The sequence below is a fragment of the Balaenoptera physalus genome, assembly GCF_965194825.1.
Source record: "Balaenoptera physalus genome assembly, chromosome: 10".
Classification (NCBI taxonomy): domain Eukaryota; kingdom Metazoa; phylum Chordata; class Mammalia; order Artiodactyla; family Balaenopteridae; genus Balaenoptera; species Balaenoptera physalus.
Window position 1 is genome coordinate 90,150,513 of NC_138889.1, and position 18,345 is coordinate 90,168,857.

Consider the following 18,345-nt stretch of genomic DNA (forward strand, 5'->3'; position numbering starts at 1 on the left):
ACTTTCTGCCACTGATGTGGTAGCTTTCAAAGCTCCAGCTGCCCTCTGGGTCCTCTGCCATGGAATTCAGGAATTAGAAAATGTAAACATTGCTTTTCCCTCCCCTTTAAAATAGAATAAGAGGAAAGGGATCTGGGCTCCTATGACTTTCAAGTATCCACAAAGTGAGGGTGACAGGTTCTCCCACATGTGGGAGGAGCAGGGCACCACCTTCTCTCACTTATCACTGAAATGGCACTTTTCCCAATTTGCACATACCCCAGATCAATTGCAGCGTCTAGAGCTGGGCTCAGGGGAGGCAGGTAGAGAGGTTTTCTCGTGCGTCGGGATTGGCCACCCCTAGTAGGGCAGATGGAAATAATTTTCTGACTTAAGGCCAGTCATTAGGTCCTCCAGATGCCATGAGACGCCATTATCTCAGCCATTGCTGTCTAGCCAGGGTAACCCAGATGCATATAAGTTTAAGTCAAACACATGGTCCCTGGCAGGAGCATTCCAAAGCCCTCCCTAAGGCTTCTGGATATTTCTAAGGGACTTACATGCTCCAGGTCACATCTGCCTCTGGGTCCAGAGGTGCTTTGTCCCTAGCTTACTGACCCAAACCTAACACCCAGCCTCACCCCCAGTTTCCACCAAAAGCTCACTCTCAAGGGCATTCCTGAGAGTAGAACATTTTACCAAAGAGTTGGTGGTCATAGAGGTGAGATTACATTCCACAAAACACACAAGTTAAAATATATTTATGTTCCTTCTTTTAAAAGTCCTGTCTGCTACGAAATTCTCACTTATGCTTCCCCCCATTCAGTACACAGCCTTCCACTCTCTCTCTTTCACTCTCCATTTCTGCCCCATCCCTCCCAGGAATGGAGGTCAAAAATGCAAATGCCAGTAGAGACTAGCAGAGAACATACGTGTGAATTAAAAAGGCAGGGTGTCAGGCCAGAGAGGGGACCCAGCCTACCTCAAGGCATTCAGGTTCAAAACATTTTTAAGCATCGTATCCTACTAGCTACTTCTGCAGACCTTTGACCCAAAGGCTGCCAATCCTTCGGTGCTACAGTCTCCCTCTTTGCCAAAGTCACCCCCAAAAGAGCAGCAGTGACACCCAAACTGGAGCTAGCAAGAACCCTCCCCCCGCCACGTGTGTCCTGAAGCCATGCCATGATCACATGTGCATCAGTATATGATGCTGTTAGATACGTGAGTTTAAGTCAGCCAGGTACCACACGAGCTTGAGCTCAGGAATTCGACAGTCTGGGCTCACGCCAGGCTCCGCTAATCTGCTTGCGTTTTCTTTTTTATCATGATTACAGCAAAATGTAAATAACATAAATTTACCATTTTAATCACTTTTAAGTGTACAGTTCAGTGGCTTGTGTAACCATCACCACTATACACCTCCAGAATGTTTCCATCGTCCCTCACTGACACTCTACACCCATTAAACACTAACTCCTCAATCTTTCCTCCCCACAGCCCCTGGTAACCACTGTTCTACTTTCTGCCTCTATGAATTTGACTTCTCTAGGTACTTCATATAAATGGAATCATACAGGATTTGTCCTTTTGTGTCTGGCTTCTTTCCCTTAGCATAATGTTTTCAAGGTTCATCCATGTTGTAGGCTGTGTCAGAACTTCACTCCTTTTTAAGCCTGAATAATATTCCACTGTATGTACGTACCACATTTTGTTTATCCATTGATGGACACGTGGGTTTTTCCCACCTTTTGGCTATTGGGAACAATGCTGCAGTGGACACTGGTGTACAAATATCTGCTGGAGTTCCTGCTTTGACTTATTTTGTGTATATACCCAGAAGTGGAATTGCTAGATCAAACATTTACCTTTTTCAGAACTGTGCCTGTATATCTTTGGACAGGTTACAGACCCTCTGTAAACCTCATCTGGAAACAGCACCTACCCTGCTTTGGCTCAAACACTGGGCACATAATAAATGCTCACAGATGTTTACTCTCCTTGTCCTCTGCATTTGAGGTACTCAAACTAAATGATCTCTACAGTTACTCCCAGCTCCCTAAACCAATGATCCCACCCTCAAATTATTTCCCTGTTGGAGAAGCCAGGAGTTCTCAGAATATATATATCTGGGGAACACCCTCTTCATGGTCCCCACAAAAATCTAGCCCTGCCAAGAAGGCCCAATTTTCATAGCTCTCTCCTTGGAATTTGCTAACACATCCCATTATAAACCAACATCTAATTTTTCTTGCCACTCCTTCCCCCTTGCTTTCTTCCCACATTCCCTTTCTCGGTTGGCTTCTCCTGCCCACTGAATATCTGTGCTTCAAATTATCTTCCCCAGCTGCCTTGATGCTCATTCCCCACCAGCTAATGTCTGTTGGAAGCAACACTTGTGAAGTTATTCATATTAAGGTTTCACTCCCCAGAGTCACATCTTTTAAATGAGTTGTTCCTTTTAGGCAGAATCCTGCTGGCAGAGCTACTGCTATTTGGTGAAGTCAGTGGAGTTGGGTTTCTCCCCTCACATGCTGTTTATATTGGGTTATCACTTGGCCCGATGTTTGGATTTTCATCCTCAGACACGTGTCCCAAGTCGATGAGCAACAACCGTCTGCTGTGCCATCCCCGTGGATGTTTACATTTCATCAGATGCTCTTTTTAGAAAAGTAATTAGAGGAAATATGCTGCTAAGCTTTCTTTGACAGGGCCAGATTCAGAACTCCAGCAGGGAGTGGACTCATTCACTCACGACTTGAAGAAATATTTTCCTTCTCCACTCCATCCCTCCGTGTTCCCTCTAAATGCGAATGCTCAACAATGAAATATCCTTGCGAGACACGTGAAGTTGCTCTCTGGTTCAGTCAGCAGCTCGGCTGCCCAGACGCCGCGTACCCTCCCTGAAGCTTTTCCAGAGCAAAAGGTAAAAGAGATTCTCAGCTCAGGAATAATTGGGTTTTTCGGATCCCGGGCAAGAAAAAAGGGGCAGCTGAGCTTTGGTTTTTAACTTTTCTGGGTTTCAGCCATCTTACCTGCCACGTTAGAAAAAAAGAAGCAGGGGCGTGCTGATGCAGGGATGAGCAAACTAGACCTCGGAGCCCTGGTGTTCCAGAAGGAACCAGGTTCCTCTGGAGTTGGGCTCAGGCCACCATGCCCTGGAAGTTTGGCTCCAAAAGGCAGAGGTGGAACAGGAATAAGCCTTAAGGAAAATTCACCAACTTACCCCCTGGGGCAAGTGTCTGGGTTTACAGATTATCAGACTCCCCCCTCCTGGGCTCCTTCTTCCTACATTATTGTCTTTGGGCTGTTCCAGATGCCAGTGAGGCAAAATTCAAATGAAACACTCTCTCCGGCTTGAGAGTAAATCACCAAGGAAGATTTCACCTGGGGCTGGCAGGCTACAGGTAGATGGGACGTATTCACCAAAATGGGTTTTTCTTTTTTTATATCTTGGCTTTTTGTTCATCATGAAGGGATATGCCCCATGGTCCAGCTCCCCTTCTACAGTAGGTGATCGCATTTTACACCCTCACCACTCCCGCTTACTCTGTCTCACTCTCAGGCACTTGCCAGCTATGTGCAGCAACGGATCACCCACCTCTCAAGTACAGCACAGGTGACAGGTAACCGGCACAGGTGACAGGTAACCCCCGCAGAAGGAGAGTAGCAAAAGCTCACACACTCCCTGCTCCTCTGCAAAGTCGCCCTATTTTATCATGTGTGTACATTTCAACCGGTCCTTATCTCCTGAGGTCTCACCCTACCTCCTGACACCTGGCCTCTCCAGCCATAGGACAGACGATCCTAAGAAGTCCTCCTTCCCTGCTTGCCGGGGAGCAATCAGAGGACAAGCCTGCCCTCTCCTTGCTTCTGCTGAGTCAAGAGGCTCCCAGGACCTCTGTGTCTCGTTTCAGCCTCACTTGCCCCAGGAGCCCATTTGACATGGGTTTTGTGGCTCAGAAAATGACATGTGAAAAACACAGAAGCCACAGCTCTTTCTAAACAAACACTGTGCTTCCCCAGAAACGACTTGCACTCTTCACCTCGGCTTTTCCTTCTTCTTTCTCATTCTTATCAGAAAGGAAGTGTATATATGCTGAGGAGTACATCTCCCATGCTGGGAATCTGTTCTGAAGGGCTGTAACTGTAAGATTCCATCAAGCAAGATGCCGCAGAGGAACACCCTCGCTGCCAGCCCTGCTCTCCTCCTCCTCTTTCCTCCCAGCTCACCTCTGAGGGGGCTTTTTCCAGTGGGAAATTTAGCTTTTGCATGTCAGAGGGGGTACCTGACACTGGGTAGATTCCCGGAGGTAATTTTGTGCTTTAAAAAGCTAAAATAAAAAACCAGCAAATAAAACTGAAGCTGGTACCCCTCCTGAGGCAGTTCAGTCCCACAAGTTGGGATGACAGAAAACAGTGTCCCATTCTCAGGGAGAAAGACAGACACTCCAGCATCACCAGCCAAGCCCCCAAGATTATCACTGAGAAGAAGCCCCCCCCCCCCAGCCACCACCCACATACACACAAACACCGTCTCCTGGGACCCCCCAGTCCTGCCCCCTACCAAACCCCAAGAGGGAAAAGTTCCCTCCTGGGGGTCCTGAATGCTACTCACAGTACCTCTTGGCAAGGAGGAGATGAGAAGGAGCTGCAGGAAAGTGAGCCCCAGCTGCGGCCACCAGCCCAGCTCCATCGTTCCGCGGTGGTGCCCGGAGCGACTGCCGGGGAGGGACCGAGGGAGGCCGGCCGGCGGGCAGGCGGCTCTTACACGGACCTCCCCAAGCCGCGGCCGAGCGGGAGCTCGGGTTTCAGCTCGCCAGGCTCTCCCATCCTCATCCGAGGGGAACCACCTTCAGCCAGAGCGACGTCAGCCCAAACCTCTCCTCTCCGCGGCTGCCTTAACCCTTGCGGGGCCCGGGGAGGTGTGGCCACGCGGAGAGGCCCCAGGCTGTGGCTGGAAGGGAAGCTGCGGGGCACGGAGGCCAGCCCAGGTCAGGCTGGGCTCCCTCAGCGCGGTGAGGGGAGGGGAGGGGAGCAGCCCGCAGTACCCTGAATGGGAGCGCAGGTCGACGGGGCTGGGGGCCGCTCAGGTGAGGCCTGAAGCACCTGCCCCCCGAGCCTGGGATGGGAGGTCCACTGCCTGCCTTCACTGCGCACACTGAGTCTGCTAGATTAAAAGCCTGCCTTCGAGGGGGAGGGGGCGCCCTGGTGATGCGAGGAGAAAAGCAGCCAACCTGCCTCCCCCTCCACCTGTATCCCCAAGTCTCCTTCCTACCTGGAGCATTTGCTCCAGGTGACCACAGTTTGGAAATCTTATCCTTTGCCTCTACAGGCTTCTGGGAAAATTCTTCATCTTCCCATGACGCCCATTATGATAAGTTCAGCAGCATAAAAGCCCCTGCACACATGCTAGGCAGGGTATTGGGCTCAGGGATAAAAGAACATACAGGATATTGCCTCCGTTCCGAGGACGTTCAGTCTAGGTACAGAGATAGCAAATGACATGTTGAAGTAAGGAGGAAGGATGCTTTACAAGATAATAGCTGACATTTTTAATCAATTTCTCTGTGCCAGGCATCTAAGTACCTTACATGTATTAACTCATTTATTCCTCACAATAAACCTATCATCTCTGGAACTTCACTGGCAGTCCAGTGGTTAAGACTCCCCACTTCCACTGCAGGGGGTGCGGGTTCGATCCCTGGTTGGGGAACTAGGATCCCACCTGCCACGAGGCGTAGCCAAAAATAAATAAATGAATTAATTAAAAAATAAAAATCTATCATCTCCATCTTACAGATAGGGAAACTGAGTCCTTGAGAGTTCAATAGCTCATCCAAGGTCAAGCAGTAAGTGGCAGAGCCAGGGTTTGAACCCAAGCAGCTTGGGTCCAGAAGCCATAGTCCTAGCCAACAGGCATACTGCTCCTTAAAATGCTGTGTATACAGAATTTTATTTAGCCATTATAGTCACCATGTACAGTAGATGGCATCGTCCACACAGTATGGATGCAGAAACCAAGACTCAGAGATTACATGACTTGTTCAAGGTCATTTAGCTAGAAGTGGCAAAGTAGGACTCATACCCAGGTCTAACTCAGGGAAGCACTGGGGCTTCAAGCCATGCTTGGTCCCAGTTTGTACCTTCAGATGAAGAACCAAAGTTGAGAGGAGTGATCATTCAGGCCCAGAGCACTGGGAGGCTTCCCTGAGCTGGGGGAGCTTGATCTGGGACCTGAGAGAGAGGTAGGATCTCAGTGCATGGAGGGAGTGAGGAGGTCTTTCTAAGAAAAAGGGCTGAGTTTGTCCAGTGCCACTGGGAAATAAGTGAGTATTTGCATGTTTATAATTTATATTTATCCTTTTCCCCAAAGGATCCATGGCAATGTATACCATTAAAATGAATTTTAAATAGTTTTCATATACAGATAGATCGAGATATAGATATATCTTGATCTATCTATATATCAAAACTGTTTTTATATATATACATATATATATATATATATATATATATATATATCTTGATCTATCTATCTATCTATATCTCTTTATATATATGCCTCAGAACAAAAGCCAACTCAAGAGGATAAACAATCTGTATAGCTTGGATATGGCAGAGAGCAAGAAAAAAAGCATGTGGTCATGGTGTTTGGATTTTATTCTACAGTTAATGGAGGGCTCTGACAGTTTAGGAGCAGGGGATGTTGGGCCCAAAGCCAAGTCCCAGGAAGAAAAGTCACCCTGGTGTCCAGACTGAGGGATGGAGGAGGCCAAGGCCCGCCTAGAGAGAACAGCTGGGACTATGGAGTAATGCCTGGACTAAGGAGCCAGTCGTGGAAGTTGAAGGGAAAAATTATGGGAGAAACTTGGCGAAGGTAGAATCCCAGGACTCAGGACAGACTAAATGGGCAGGAGCCCTGACACAGGTGCTCCTCTCAGGGAGAAATTCCTAAATCCCAGCCCTGCTTCTGGGGCCCATTGCAGCCCAAAGATTGTGAACAGCAGTCAAATCCTTGATTCACCACTAACTCTCTGAATCTCACTCTTCTCATCTGTCACATGGAAACAATAATCAAATCTACTTTGTAGACTGTTTGGAGAATTTAATGAGATTATATACATAAAGCCCTTAGCACAGGGTCTAGCTCATTCTCAGTGCTCCATAAATATAAATCATTGTCTGTATTATCAGTCTGAGGCTGATCCCAAGGAAATCCCATGGTATGGGCCTTCTCCCTCACCCTCAACTTCTCTATCCAGGTGAAATTTGTTTAAAACAAGCCCCAAAAGTAACCTTAAAAGGGGGGAAAATGCCAAAGGGCAGCACACCTAGGGGGTGGAGGGAAGAAGGTAGAAGAGGAGAGGTTTACTTTGTTGCCGGTCAACCAGCTCTAGTCCTTTGGTGATGGGAGTGGGGAGGTGGTGACTTAGTTTCCAAATAACTGTGGTTATTAGAGCCTCTCAGGAATCTGTTTCTCCCATCAGCTGACAATGCTACTTCCTTCTTCCCTTGTCTCCCCTCACCTACACACATACACACACAAACACACCCTCCCTGAGTCATACCCAGCAGCCTCTCCCTACAGCAATTTACCCCACTAGGGTGGAGCCCCAGGTGATGAACATGGCTGGCAGCTCCCTAAAGAAGTCCCTGGTGCCAGGTCTTTGCTTCTCCAGGCTAAGGGGGCTGGAAACAGGCCCTCACATCTATCTTTGGAATGCCCACAGGAGTAATTGGGCCCTACTAGTTTGTTATCACTAATCTGGGTTTGCAAACTTCCTAGGGCTATGGAACCTGGAAAAGAATTCTCAGAAAGGAGCGGGACACATTCTTCTGGGGAACTGAAAGCAGTGATCAGATATTACCTTGTTGAACTTGACAATAAACTTGGGCTGGCAGAGGAAGAGGGAAGCTATGACTACGATACAAAAAAGGTCAGTAATTTGTCTGAGGTCATACAACTCTACACAAATTTCCATTTTCCTACCCAAATTTAGCTTCTTCTCTTCCCATTATGGTCAAATCAGTTTTTCATATTGATAAAGTTTAGTATTATTCTAAGTCAGGATTCTTGACCCAGGTTCCATGGGGTCTATTGGGAGGAGAGTTTCACATGGCCTTTGAAGCTCTGGAAATGATATGCAAAATTTTGCATGCAGTTTTTGGAGTAAGAGGGAGCCATGGCCTTCTTCAAAATCTCAAACGGATCTGCAAAGTCCCAACTTTTTAAGAATCACTGATCATCATAAGTTAACACTGAAAAATTCACCAAGTACCTGTTGGGTTTGGGGAAAGTGGTTTGGGACAGACAATTGTTGAATCTAGGCTATAAGCTGCACAATGGGTATTTGTAGGACCCTCCCTCCCTTTTTTTCTATTTCTGCCTTAAGAGCTCTTGCTCTGGATCATACTGCCTAGTGTTGAATCCAGCTGGACCACTTACTACATATGTACACCTGGGCAGGTTATTTCACCTATGATGGCTGTAGTTTTCTCACCTGTTAAGTAGAGAGAATAATGGTACCTGCCCCCATAGGGTTGGAGTAAAGAGCTCAGAACAGTGCCTAAAATATACTAAGTACTCAGGAAACATTAGCTATTTTTATTATGATTCTCTCCCCCTCCTGCCCTCACTTTCTACACCCACTTCTGGGAGGAATAAATCATTAGAAAGGCTATGGGTGAAAGAGGCAAAGTGCCATGCTGGGAAGTAGGGAACAATACCTAGAATTAAGAATTATCTACTTATAATCAACACTCAGAAATCAACAATTGGCTGTAGTAGACGGAGTAGGGCCAGCCATTTAATTACAAGTCACAATCCCCTCTAATTTTCACATGAAAGGATGAGGCACTCTAAAAAACCTGAACCTTTTTCAATGCCGTGGGAGGCTGATTGCATGTGAATACACAGAAAGAAACCGCAGAGAAGGCTGTCTTGTGAATGCCAACAGCTCCCCAATCTCCAAACTATAACTTTTTCAGATCAGCACCTGAGCAGAAACCACACAGAGGGCAAGCCAGAGGAAAGAGCTGGGGCGGTACAGGTCTGCAAGCCTGAGAGAGGCGTCCCAGAGCACTGGTCAGTAGTGTGGTCAGTAAGTGTGGCTTTCATCAGCGTACGAAACACAAAGTTCAAGTCAACCAAGGCCAGAGATGGAGAAGGGTAGGTCTGTGGAAAAGACAAAGGGTCCTTCCACCAGAGCCTGCTCTAACTGGCCGCGCCATGGAAGTCTCCAGCCCTAATGAATCCCGGCTGTTCACCTACACAACAAGCAACAATGTTCCACCTCCAGGGCTGGCTCAGCTCCACTCCCTTTCCATTGGGAACCAGGCAAAGGGGTAGGTGAGTCTGTCGTTCTTTCTTTAACCACATTGTTCTTGCTCTATGTCATTCATCATGGAAATTGCTGAAAGTGGGCACGCTTCCCGCCTTCATAGTCAATGTGCTCCTGAATCACTTGGGCAAACCTATTCTTGACTTTCATATGTGTATTTATAAACTTCAATTTAAAGCAAAATGTCTGCTATGCCACGGAACTGCAAAGGTTTACAAAGAACACTGGCAAAAATTGTGACCCCAATCCAAGTGGCTAACTCAACAGTTACATGCATTTGAGCCATTTAGGATGAGGAAGGGACCAAAACATAGAATAACTCCAAGGAAAGGCAGCAGAGTACAGTGGCAGAAAAAAGGCAGCAGGCCCCAGGGTGTTGGGCCCAAGGCTCTACTACCTACAGGCTGTATGAACTTGGGCAAGTCCCTTGGCCCCTCTGAGTCTCAGTTTCTTCATCTATAAAAGAGAGGTAATAGCTACCTTATAATTCTGGTGAGATTAAAATGAGGCTGGCATACATAATGGTAGCTCAATCAAGGTTGACTGTTGTTATAACTATGTATGAACATCTACTCTTAGAGTTTCATTTCAAAATGAAACTAAGTAGGTACCTTTTTCCACAGGTCTGGTGATATAAGTTAGGTTACGTTCCTATATTGATTTGAAGCCAATGCATGTGTGAAGAATATATTGTCTTGTATATTTATGCTTCCAGTTGGAAGTCTAGGGGTAGAGTGTGCATTTGTTCAAAGACAAATCGAGAGGCCTGTCCTGAGCGGACCCAGTCCAAGTGCTGAAGAAAAAATTATTCTGATGTTTGTTAAAGACTGTAAGGAAGACTTTATTCAAGGGACTGCAGCAATGGGTGTCTGCAGGAAGCAGGGGAGATTGGGCTCAACTCTGAATAAAACAACGAAAAGTGAGGATTTATCACCAAGGAGCAGGGTGGGGGGGTCAGTGGATGGAAAACTACTAAGAGGAAACGTTAAGAATAAGGGGGGATACTGGCTAATCTGATTTAACAGGATTCTTGCTGAAGGCAGGTCAGGGTGATCAGATATCAACCAGGAGATGGTGGGGGATGAGGAACTGAATCAGATATCAAGGGTGATCAGATATCAGTGATGGGAGAGTCTCACTAAACTGACTTAGTGGGATTCTTTCTCTTGAGGACAAGGCTCAAGGAGGGGTCTAGTCAAGAAAAGGCTTACACAAGACTGACTACAGCTTGGTTAAGGAGCAAGTCTTTGTCACACGGGACCCACAAAATCCCCTGAAAGGTCCTTGCTTTGAATGTCTGGTTCAATCTTGCCACATTGTTCATTGGGATAAATAGGATTTGCATATAAAGTAACCTGTCTCCTTCCATGGAAGGAAGGAAAGGAGAAAGCACAAATACCAAGTAAAAATCATCCATTCACTTATTCAGTGCAATGTATTGCATGTCTGCTATGTGCCAGACATCATCTCAGGTCCTTGGAGTATAGCCGTGAACAAAACCTGTGTGGTCGCTCACCTTGCAGACTTGCAGACCAGATAGCAAGGAGACATTGGACACACGTGATGAGCAGCATGAGTGAAGATGGAACATTCCAAAAGCGTGTAACCAGGGGATCCAGTCTGGTCTGAAGGTCAGAAAAGTTTCCCTGAGAAGGTGACACTGAACTTCAGACCTAAAGAAACACAGAGGGAAGGGAGAGTAGAGGACAAGAGATGAGGAAGACCGGGTAATAAGGAGGCTAGAGGTGCAGGCAGGCCTTCAAAACCATGAACTTGATTCTAACAGGGTCATTGAAAACAACTTGAGGGCCAGTGACTGGATCAGACTTGTGCCCCAGACTCAGCTCTCCGCACCTACATCCAGTATGCAACAGGATGGAGAGAAGTGGCTTGATCTGAGAGGCACCAAGGAGGTAAAGAGGATGGGATCAGTGATTATGGTGTATATTGAGGAGAAAAGTGAGGGAGCAAAGACGACTCCCAGTTGATAACCCAGTAGATGTGGGTGGGTGCATGGTGGTGTGCTATGTAGGACTCTCTCTCTCTCTCTCAGATCATTCACTCTGGGAGAAGTCAACTATGGAGAGTCTCACACAGAAAGGAACCGAAGCTTCCTGACAACAGTCCCATGAAGGATCTTGGGAGCCAATTCTCCAGCCCTTCCGATGGCTGCAGCCCCAGCCAGCAACTTGCCTGCGACCTCACAAGAGTCCCCTTAGCCAGAGCCACCCAGCTAAGCTGCTCCCAGATCCCTGACCCTCAGAAACTAGGCAAGATAATAAATTGTGTTGTTTTGCACTGCTAAATTTGTTACACGGCAATAAATTACTACTACAAAAGATTTCTGAATTGGGCAACCTGGGGTAGAGGAGAAACCAAAACTGTCTACACACCTGGTAAACCTGCAGCCAAATGAAAACTTCTGGGCAGCCACAGCTTAAGGACTCAACAGTGAGAAATGTTAATACAATGAGCCTATCACAGGGAAGAAGCTTTCAGTTGTGCATAACAACAAGCCCAATTCATGTGGCTGAAACAATAAGGAATTGTATTATCATGTATAACAATAAGTCCACAGGTAGGACAGCTCCAGAGTTAATTCTGTGGCTCAACAGTAGTGTTAAATACTTAAATAGGTCCAAATTACCAACAGATATATACAGTGTGCACACATTTATATAACATCTTGGGATATATAAAAATAGCATGTGTTATACAGATGGCCAACAGCCACATGAAAAGATGCTCAACATCGCTAATTATTAGAGAAACGCAAATCAAAACTACGAAGTATCACCTGATACCTGTCAGAATGGCCATCACAAAAACATCTACAAACTATAAATGCTGGAGAGGGTGTGGAGAAAAGGGAACCCTCTTGCACTGTTGGTGGGAATGTAAATTGGTGCAGCCACTATGGAAAACAGTATGGAGGTTCCTTTAAAAACTAAAAATAGAGCTACCATATGATCCAGCAATCCCATTCCTGGGCATATATCCACAAAAGATGAAAACTCTAATTCGAAAAGATACATGGACCCTAATGTTCATTGCAGCACTATTTACAATAGCCAAGACATGGAAGCAACCTAAGTGTCCTTCAATAGATGAATGGATAAAGAAGATGTGGTACATATATACAATGGAATATTACTCAGCCATAAAAAAGAATGAAATAATGCCATTTGCAGCAACATGGATGGACCTGGAGATTATCATACTAAGTGAAATAAGTCAGAGAGAGGAAGACAAATATTAAATGATATGACTTACATGTGGAATCTAAAAAATAGTACAAATGAACTTATTTACAAAACAGAAATAGACTCCAGACATAGAAAACAAACTTATGGTTACCAAAGGGGAAGGAGAGGGAGGTATAAATTAGGAGTATGGGATTAACAGATACATATTACCATATATAAAATAGATAAACAACAAGGATTTACTGTATAGCACAGGGAACTATATTTAATACCTTGTAATAACCTATAATGGAAAAAAATTGAAAAAAAGAATGTATATATATATATATATATATATATATATATATATTCAGTTATGTATATACATAACCAAATCACTTTGCTATACACCTGAAACTAACACAATATTGTAAATCAACTATATTTCAGTTAAAAAACTAGCATATGTTGTTTGTGAATAGAAACACATATCATTAAACTACTAAAACATAGTTAGAAATGACATACACTACCTTCAAGGCAGGAGTTACCACTGAAAAGGAAGGGTGTCACAAAATGTGAACTATGAAATTTTAGCTAAAAAATAAAACAAATGAAGGAGAAATTGAAGAAACTGAAGCCAAACGTTAACATCTGTCTATCTTTGAGGCTAGTGAATAGGGATCTGTTACTGTCTGGAATTTTTTTGCATGTCTGGATTATTAATAATTATATCTATATTTATAGGTCTATAAAGTAGCTACAAAAAATGTAAGAAGGGGACATATTGGAAAATATTTTAATGGACAGAGAAGACAAGCATTTATTCTTAAGAAAACATTTTGAAAGAATGAAATAATGCCATTTGCAGCAACATGGATGGACCTAGAGATTATCATACTACCTGAAGTAAGTCAGAAAGAGAAAGACATACCACATGATACCACTTATATGTGGAATCTAAAATATGACACAAATGAACTTATCTACAAAACAGAAAGACTCACAGACACAGAGAACAGACCTGTGGTTGCCAAGCGGTGGGGGGAGGGATGGATTGGGATTTGGGGATTAGCAGATGCAAACTCTTATATATAGGATGGATAAACAACAAGGTCCTACTGTATAGTACAGGAAACTATATTCAATATCCTGTGATAAACTATAATGGAAAAGAATATAAAAAAGAATGTATGTATGTGTATAACAGAATCACTTTGCTGTACAGCAGAAATTAACACAATACTGCAAATCAACTGTACTTCAAAGAGAAGATCAGATGGAAGAGCTCTGTGCTAGAAATGAAACAGAGAAGTATGCTGGGAGTGACGGAGGAAGGTACTTTAGTTTGCAGAATCCAAGCAGGCCTCTCTGAGAAGCTGACATTTAAGCTGAATGCATCTGAGGAAAGGGCATCCCAGGCAGAGGGAACAGCTAAGACAAAGGCCCTGAGTTGGGAATGAGTTTAGAGTGCTTGAGGAACACAAAGGAGGCCAGTGCAGCTGGCACACAGCTCTTTAGAAAAGAGGGAACATGAAAGGGGCCAGGAGAACATGCTGGGATGACCAAGTGAATTCACACCACTGTCACGCTACCTTCTGGGCATCAGGGAATTCTTTGAAAATTTAGTGAAAAGCTATGGATTCTAGAAAAATACACACATATTGATTTTTGATTACAATGTCAGGATATGCGTGGACCCTCTGAAGCCTACCCAGAAATGACCTAATTGCAGCATTTGAACTCAAGCCACATTATTCCCAGTTGGTGAGGGTATGGGGGCCTGGCCATTTCTACCCAGTGCAGGACTTCTCTATAGGTAATATTTGCACTAGAGTTCCCTACAGCGCTGACCAAGAAATCCTGAATGCTGTACCAGTCTGAGGGTCTCCTACCGCATCCTTCTGTGTTTCCCCTGGCTTTTCACCATGTCAGACCCGCACAGCAGTTTGAAAGCTCTCCCTGCCTACTCTTGCCTCTCTCCCCTTTATTTTTCACAGGCTCTACAACCAAGAATTCTGTCTTGCACTCCTAACTTAGCTTGGTGTCTGCTTCTTAAAGGGACCAACCAACACAACTGATACTGGGAATAATCAAAAACAAGAGGTGATAAGAGGGAGTTTGCGTTCTAGATCACTTGCCACACAGCTGGCAAGGAAGGCCCCATCCCAAATGGTACCTGAGGTATAGATAATCCTGGCACAAGATGGCAACCCAATTGCTAAAAATTTCACAGGTGATTACTTGGAAGGACCTCCTGGTGGAGGGGAATGCCTGGGCTGGTATGAAGATTCAGGTTTTTGCACATTATGGAAGAATAGCACATTTAAGGACAGTAGAAACAGCTGGTTACTAACTGAGTTGATTTGATGCCTACAGAGGGATAATGAGAAGCTAAGGGCAATTAACAAATTTAAATACTAAGTGTGAAAGCCAGTGGTCCTCTTTGGTAGTTCCTGCAGTAGGAGAGTGGACTGAGAAGCAGACTCAGGTTCTGATATTTATAGTCACCAGTGTTCAAAGAGAGTGGAATGCTTTGTCACGGCCAGTCTACTATGCAAAGACCAGTGCCCTGCCTGGGAAAACCTGAACTCCTGAACATGAGATTGAGTCATCTGGATGGACGCCCCCAAAGATTGTGGTTCCAGTGACTTCCCTGAATCCTCTGAGCCTTCAGAGATGGCTCATCTGTCCCTATTAAGAGCTAGAACTCCTTCCTGTGGGAAGATACAACATGGGCCTCCCCATTGCAAAAAAACAGGTGTCCTCCTCGGGACTTTCTCCCAGACCTGTCCTGGCTGCCAGGCCAGAAAATAGGGTTAAATTCCAGCATATTCCCAGTTTAGAACATAAGGAAACAGACGAATCCCAATGGAGCTGCAAGAATTAGGTAGAACGTACCAGCATGAGCCAGGGGAGTACCCATGGGATTGGATTTTGAGGGTGCTTGATTAAGGAGTACAGGACATAAGAATGGACAAGCAAAAGTTCATTTACTTTGGAGTACTCTTCAGGAACGTGGATTTAACGCCTTGGCCAGAACCCTAGGGTATGGGCAAATTTGCTAGTAGGTAACTCTTAAAAACATGGAAAAAAAAAAAGCCCATTCTGGGACTTACCTGGCAGTCCAGTGGGTAACACTCCAAGCTCCCAATGCAGGGGGCCCGGGTTCGATCCCTGGTTGGGGAACTAGATCCCCCATGCATGCCACAACTAAGAGTCCACATGCCACAACTAAAAAGTCCGCATGCTGCAACTAAAAATAAAAAAGATCCTGCAAGCCGCAATGAAGATCCCACGTGCCACAACTAAGACCCAGCACAGCCGAAATAAATCAAAAAAAAAAAAAAAATAGCCTATACTGATCAAGTGGTAATGCCTAAGGTACCATGGAAACTAGTGGGATTAAATGGCTCAGGGAACTAGGCATGCTGAATTGGATATATTACATGAGGACAGAAGATCCATCAGAAATTTTGTTCCATGGAAGGATCTAGAGAACGCACTATTCACGAAGGCCATCAAGAACATGCTGATGGGATGAATATTAGCATCACTAAGACATTAAGTGGTGGCTTTCCTCTACAGGCTAGGATTGACTCTAGGAAATATGTCACAGAACTTGGCTTACTAATAGCAATGGGAATGATAAGGCCTCAAAGCAAAAGAGTCCAGATGATGGTTATTAATCACCAGAAATGAGGGGGCCCCACAATTACCATCACAACCAACAAGATTGGAGGGGCAGCCAAGGGGGCTTGACCCACAAGGAGCTGTGGATATGGTTAGTAGAACATGGGATCCCCTAGGGACAAAAGACACAGGCAGACAAAGAGGGTGCTGCTTAATATATACAATCAAAAAAGACAAGAATGAATGAGCAGGAGGCTGAAGGTGGTCACCTCAACAGAAGTTATGAACTTCGCTCAATTCCTGGACCTGAGCCAGTTTTCATACCCAGACTCTGTTGGCTACAGAGGTGGATGGGTCCCCAAAAGGAAGTACACAGCAACACCATGGCAAGTATATACTAATGATTCCCTTAATATTTCCCTTCAAATACCTACAACCATTTACTCAGATGACTGGGGAAAGAGAAATACCCATACATTTTGAGGGTTATTGGACACAGAGTCTGAGATGACATCAATATCTGGAGACCTGAAATGTCATAATGGCCACCTGTTTGAGGCATACGGCAGCAAGTTAATATATTGAGTTTTGGCCAAAGGCCAACTTACAGTGGGTCCAGTGGGTCCATGGATCACCCATCCAGTGATGATTTTTCTGGTCTCCAAATATACAATTGGGATTGATATACTCAGCTCTTAAATTCTTACATGAGATCCTTGGTTTATCATAATGGAAAGACTGAGTAAAAGCCTCTGAAATTGCCTTCCCCTCTGAAACTTCAGTTCCCCCAAATAGTGAACCAAAAACAATATCACATTCCTGGGGGAAGTTGGAGATTAGTGCCACCCGTAAGGATCTTACTGATGCAGTCATGGTGGTCTTCTTCATATCTCCACATCTCAATTTAATTCACCAGTCAGGTCCCTGCAGAAACCAGATGGATACTCTAGAATGACTGTCAACTATCACATACTCAGCCGAGAAGTAGTTCCAATAGTGGCTGTCTTGCCATTCATGGTACCTTTGCCAGAGCAGATTATTATGGACTTGGGCAAATGGTATGCAGCCAATGAGTTCTTTTCTATCCCAATCAGAGAAGAGAATCAGGAACAATTTACATTCACATGGAATGGACAATAATATGTATTTACGGTATTGTCCTAGTTCTATGTTAATTCTTCTGCTGTCACAATATAGTCAGAAGAAATCTGGACCATCTGCACATCCTTCAGAATAGCACATCGATCCATTCTATCAATGACAGAGCAGGGAGAGTAAGAGCTGCCTAGCACACTGGAGGCCTTGGTGAAACAGCTTACTTCAGATGGTGGGAGATAAACCCTAGAAAGACGGCGGGGCATGGCACATTGGTAAAGTTTTCAGGGGTCCAAAGATCATGCTGAGAAATACTGTCCAAAGTAAAAGACAAATTGCTGCATTTTTTATCCCTTAGAATGAGGTATAATGTCTGTCATTCCCTTTTAGGTTGGGTTCTGGAGGCTGCACATTCCACATCTAGCAATACTACTCCAGTACATATACTCGGAAATCTGAAAGGTAGCCAACTTTGTGTGGGCCTGGAGCAAGAAAGGAATCTGTAGTCAGTTCAGGCTACGGTACAAGTAGCTCTGCCACTTGGAGGATATGATCTGGCAGACAATCTGGTGTCGGAAGTGTCAGCGGTGGGAAAAGATACAGTAAGGATCTTATAACAAACCCCAGTGGGAGAATTACAACATAGGCTTCTGGGGTCTGGATGAAGGCCATGCCAGTTGCAGCATGTGCTTTTTGAGGAACATATCCTAGAGTATTTCTGGGCTCTGGTGGACATGGGACATTTGACCCTGGAATGTCACGTAATCATGAGCTGAGTTCCACCAGACCCTCCAAGTCATGAAATCACACAGGCCCATAGCAGGCCATTCTGAGATGGAAATGGTACACCCCAAATGGATCCCAAGCAGGACCAGACAGCACAATAAAGGTTCATGGGCGTGAACCCCAGACTCCCGTGCTACCTGCCATGACTGCCCAGTACCACTCTCTCAGCTGGTACCTATGGCCAGATGGTTAGGAAGGTTCCCAAAACAACGAGCTGAAGGAGAAAAATCTCATGGTTGGTTTACAGACGGGACACCTTGAAATGTGAGTACAAGCTGAGAATGAATGGCGGGTGTCTTCCAGGCATCATGGAGTGGACTCGAATG

General features: G+C 45.1%; 1 protein-coding gene across 5 annotated transcripts in view; it reads right to left on the minus strand.

The window, feature by feature from the left end:
- Positions 1-18,345, minus strand: part of PAMR1 (peptidase domain containing associated with muscle regeneration 1) — a 166,018-nt gene that overhangs the window by 65,842 nt on the left and 81,831 nt on the right. For 2 of the 5 annotated variants that reach the window (XM_082410475.1, XM_082410471.1), the window contains exon 1: positions 4,600-4,815. The exons of the other annotated variants lie outside the window; for them this stretch is intronic. In XM_082410475.1, the coding sequence (XP_082266601.1) occupies positions 4,600-4,672 (73 nt within the window). In that variant the 5' untranslated portion in view covers positions 4,673-4,815. Of the gene's footprint in view, positions 1-4,599; positions 4,816-18,345 lie in introns of those variants that run through there. 5 annotated transcript variants of the gene reach the window in all.